Below are 2,632 nucleotides of genomic sequence, written 5' to 3'. Positions count from 1 at the left end.
TCAATTTTTATGGTAAATGGCTAGTCATTTAACTATGCATGTCTTTGCCATATCATCCATGTACATGCTAAATAATTTAGCTTTTTATAGAGAATTAATGGAACTTTGTAGTATCAACATGTCTAATCCTATGACACCAACTTCCTAATGCTTTAAGCAATCACCTACCTTTAGTGGATAATTGCTAGGATGCAATAAGAGCAATACACTCGATTAGAAATCTTGTAGACATTGATTTCTTAGTCTTTGTAACAAATATGTGATGTTTACTAGGAATTCTAAAGTCTATGATGTTAATTTTGAATTTTGTGTTGTTATAGATCTATGATTTATAGTTTTAATTTGCTGAAACTACATGAGTTTATAAATTTAAGATGCTGACAAGTGTTGTTAGTTTCAATTTATTTTAGATTCATATATAGTGATTTCAATTTTAGTTACTTTCGACAAATATATTTCAAATTATATGAGTATTGGCAATTTGAATTTTGTTGGCTAGGAATTCTAAAATTTTTTATGTTGATTCTGTAGATCTGTATTATATAGTTTCAGTTTGCTCAAATTGTATGAGTTTATAAGTTTCTTATGCTGATAAGTACTATTAGCTTCAGTTTGTTTCAGATTCCTATATAGTGATTTCAATTTTAGTTACTTCCAAAAAATACTTTTTAAATTATATGAGTATCAACAATTTATATTTTGTTGGCTAAAAATTCTAAAGTCTTGAATGTTGATTCTGAATTTTATATTATTGTTGATCTGTGTGTAGGTTTCAGTTTAGAGTTTAGGGTATAAGAAGAGTAGGGGTATAGACATGAAGGGTGAATGACACAACCACCCCTCCTCAACATAAACACACATCTTTCACTCTCATAATATGAAATTTCTGACTTCGTCCCTATATACGAGTTCATAAGTTTATGATGCTGACAAGTGTTGTTGGCTTCAGTTTATTTTAGATTCTTGTATACTCATTTCAGTTTTAGTTACTTCTAATAAATATGTTTCAGATTGTATGAGTTAGCAATTTGAATTTTAATGTTGGATTTTCTTAATCAATAAAAAATAAAATTAAGTAGAGGAATGGACGATTTATTTATGAGTAGATTATTATAAAAGGTATTTCTCGAATGAATGAGAAATTAATATTTAATTGAGATACAAGAACCCTATATATAGCTCACCTACTTGCATAGTCTAGGGACACGAAAACATAAATACTAACTCAAATATGCACAAAAATGTTGTTTTGTGTGGAACTAATTCGAAGAAAAAAATTTCTATATTACACAAATTTAGTCGGTTCGACCAATTGGGCTAGCCACAAAACTGATTTTGGTGCCTAATTAAGGTTAGCAAATCAAATAGGGAAGCTAATTAGAGCCCAGTGGTTTGGCAATCTTCATGGGTAAAGGCCCATTCATTTGTTCAATCAAATTGGAGAGGGCATAGGCAGGTTATAAATCCTCCTTAGTCTTTGTTTTTTTTTTTTTTTTTTTTTGAAATAATTTAAAAACCCCAACGACCTCACACGGTCAAAATTTAAAATGTAAATTGAGAAATTAACTGCAATTGATCACGAGGAAAAGAGCATTGTCTCGGCTTTGGAGATTCGAATCTTTATCCATTTCTGTAATTATGCTCTATCGTAACCAATTCAACTATGCTCAGAGGCCTTCTTAACCTTCTTGATATATCCAAAAGGATTGAATTATATCCCCACGGATGTGGTACATTACTTAGAGAAATAATTTAAAAAATCAAAATTTTTCCAGAAGAATTCTTTGAGGATTAAATTCTAAATGTGCATATATATTTTAAATTTATTTTAAAGATAAATGAAGAAAAAAACATCAAAGCTCCATTTCTTCACCACCACACTATTATATTTATGTTTTCTTAGAAAGGGAAAATACTTGCATCGAATCAATCTTCCTTTTTTTTTTGTTTGTTTAATTTGTTACAACATGCATGTACATCCCTGGCGATTGCAATCACGCAGTCCCGATACTTTTGCTCTGTGTCGCATTGGTATACCCGATCCCCTGTCGCGTGGTCGGAAACAGCGTGAACACCAGCGTCGACAGGACGGCGGCGCCCAGCGGCAGGTTCACCACCAGCTCCCGCGTGTTCTTCCCCGCCGCCGGGAACAAGCAGTTCTGTATCATGCCGTCGCTGAACGCCACCGTCAAGAACAGCAGCACCGCCAAGAACGCGTGCACGTAGTCCGCCGCACGCAGTCTGTACCGCCTCAAATCGCCCAACGCCGCCTCCGCGCCGCCGTCGTCGACGTGGCTGTCGTAGTTGAAGACGTAGAAGCCACCCCGCGTGGCGACGCCGTAGTAGAGCTTGCCGTCGCGGCCGGTGAAGCTGTCGGTGAAGGAGAAGAAGGCGGCGGAGGCGGCCGACGCGGCGATGAGGACGGCGGTGAGGACCTTGTTGGAGGTGTAGCAGGCGCCGCGGTTGGCGAACGACGGGGCGAGGGCTTGGAATGCCAGCACGGTGCCAGTAGGCAGAAGCTGGGCCAGGTTGGCTATCACCGACAGCGTCTTGTTGCTCGCCGGCGACGCGGAGGCTGAGGAAGAAGAAGCCGCCATGGACAGGGAATAGCGTGCTGTCGCCGTGGACTTCC

General features: G+C 38.1%; 1 protein-coding gene across 1 annotated transcript; it reads right to left on the bottom strand.

The window, feature by feature from the left end:
* Positions 1–1,925: 1,925 nt before the first annotated feature.
* LOC141811924 (protein DMP3-like) lies at positions 1,926–2,632 on the bottom strand. The gene has a single exon (XM_074700004.1). The coding sequence runs from the start codon at positions 2,595–2,597 to the stop codon at positions 1,995–1,997; it is 603 nt and encodes a 200-aa protein (XP_074556105.1). The 5' UTR covers positions 2,598–2,632; the 3' UTR covers positions 1,926–1,994.

This window comes from Curcuma longa, chromosome 17 (assembly GCF_044706935.1).
Source record: "Curcuma longa cultivar G26 ecotype Majalengka, Jawa Barat chromosome 17, ITB_CL_G26_1.1, whole genome shotgun sequence".
In the NCBI taxonomy this organism is placed as follows: domain Eukaryota; kingdom Viridiplantae; phylum Streptophyta; class Magnoliopsida; order Zingiberales; family Zingiberaceae; genus Curcuma; species Curcuma longa.
Note: the sequence above shows the minus strand (reverse complement) of the source record. Positions and strands in the feature narration are given on the sequence as shown.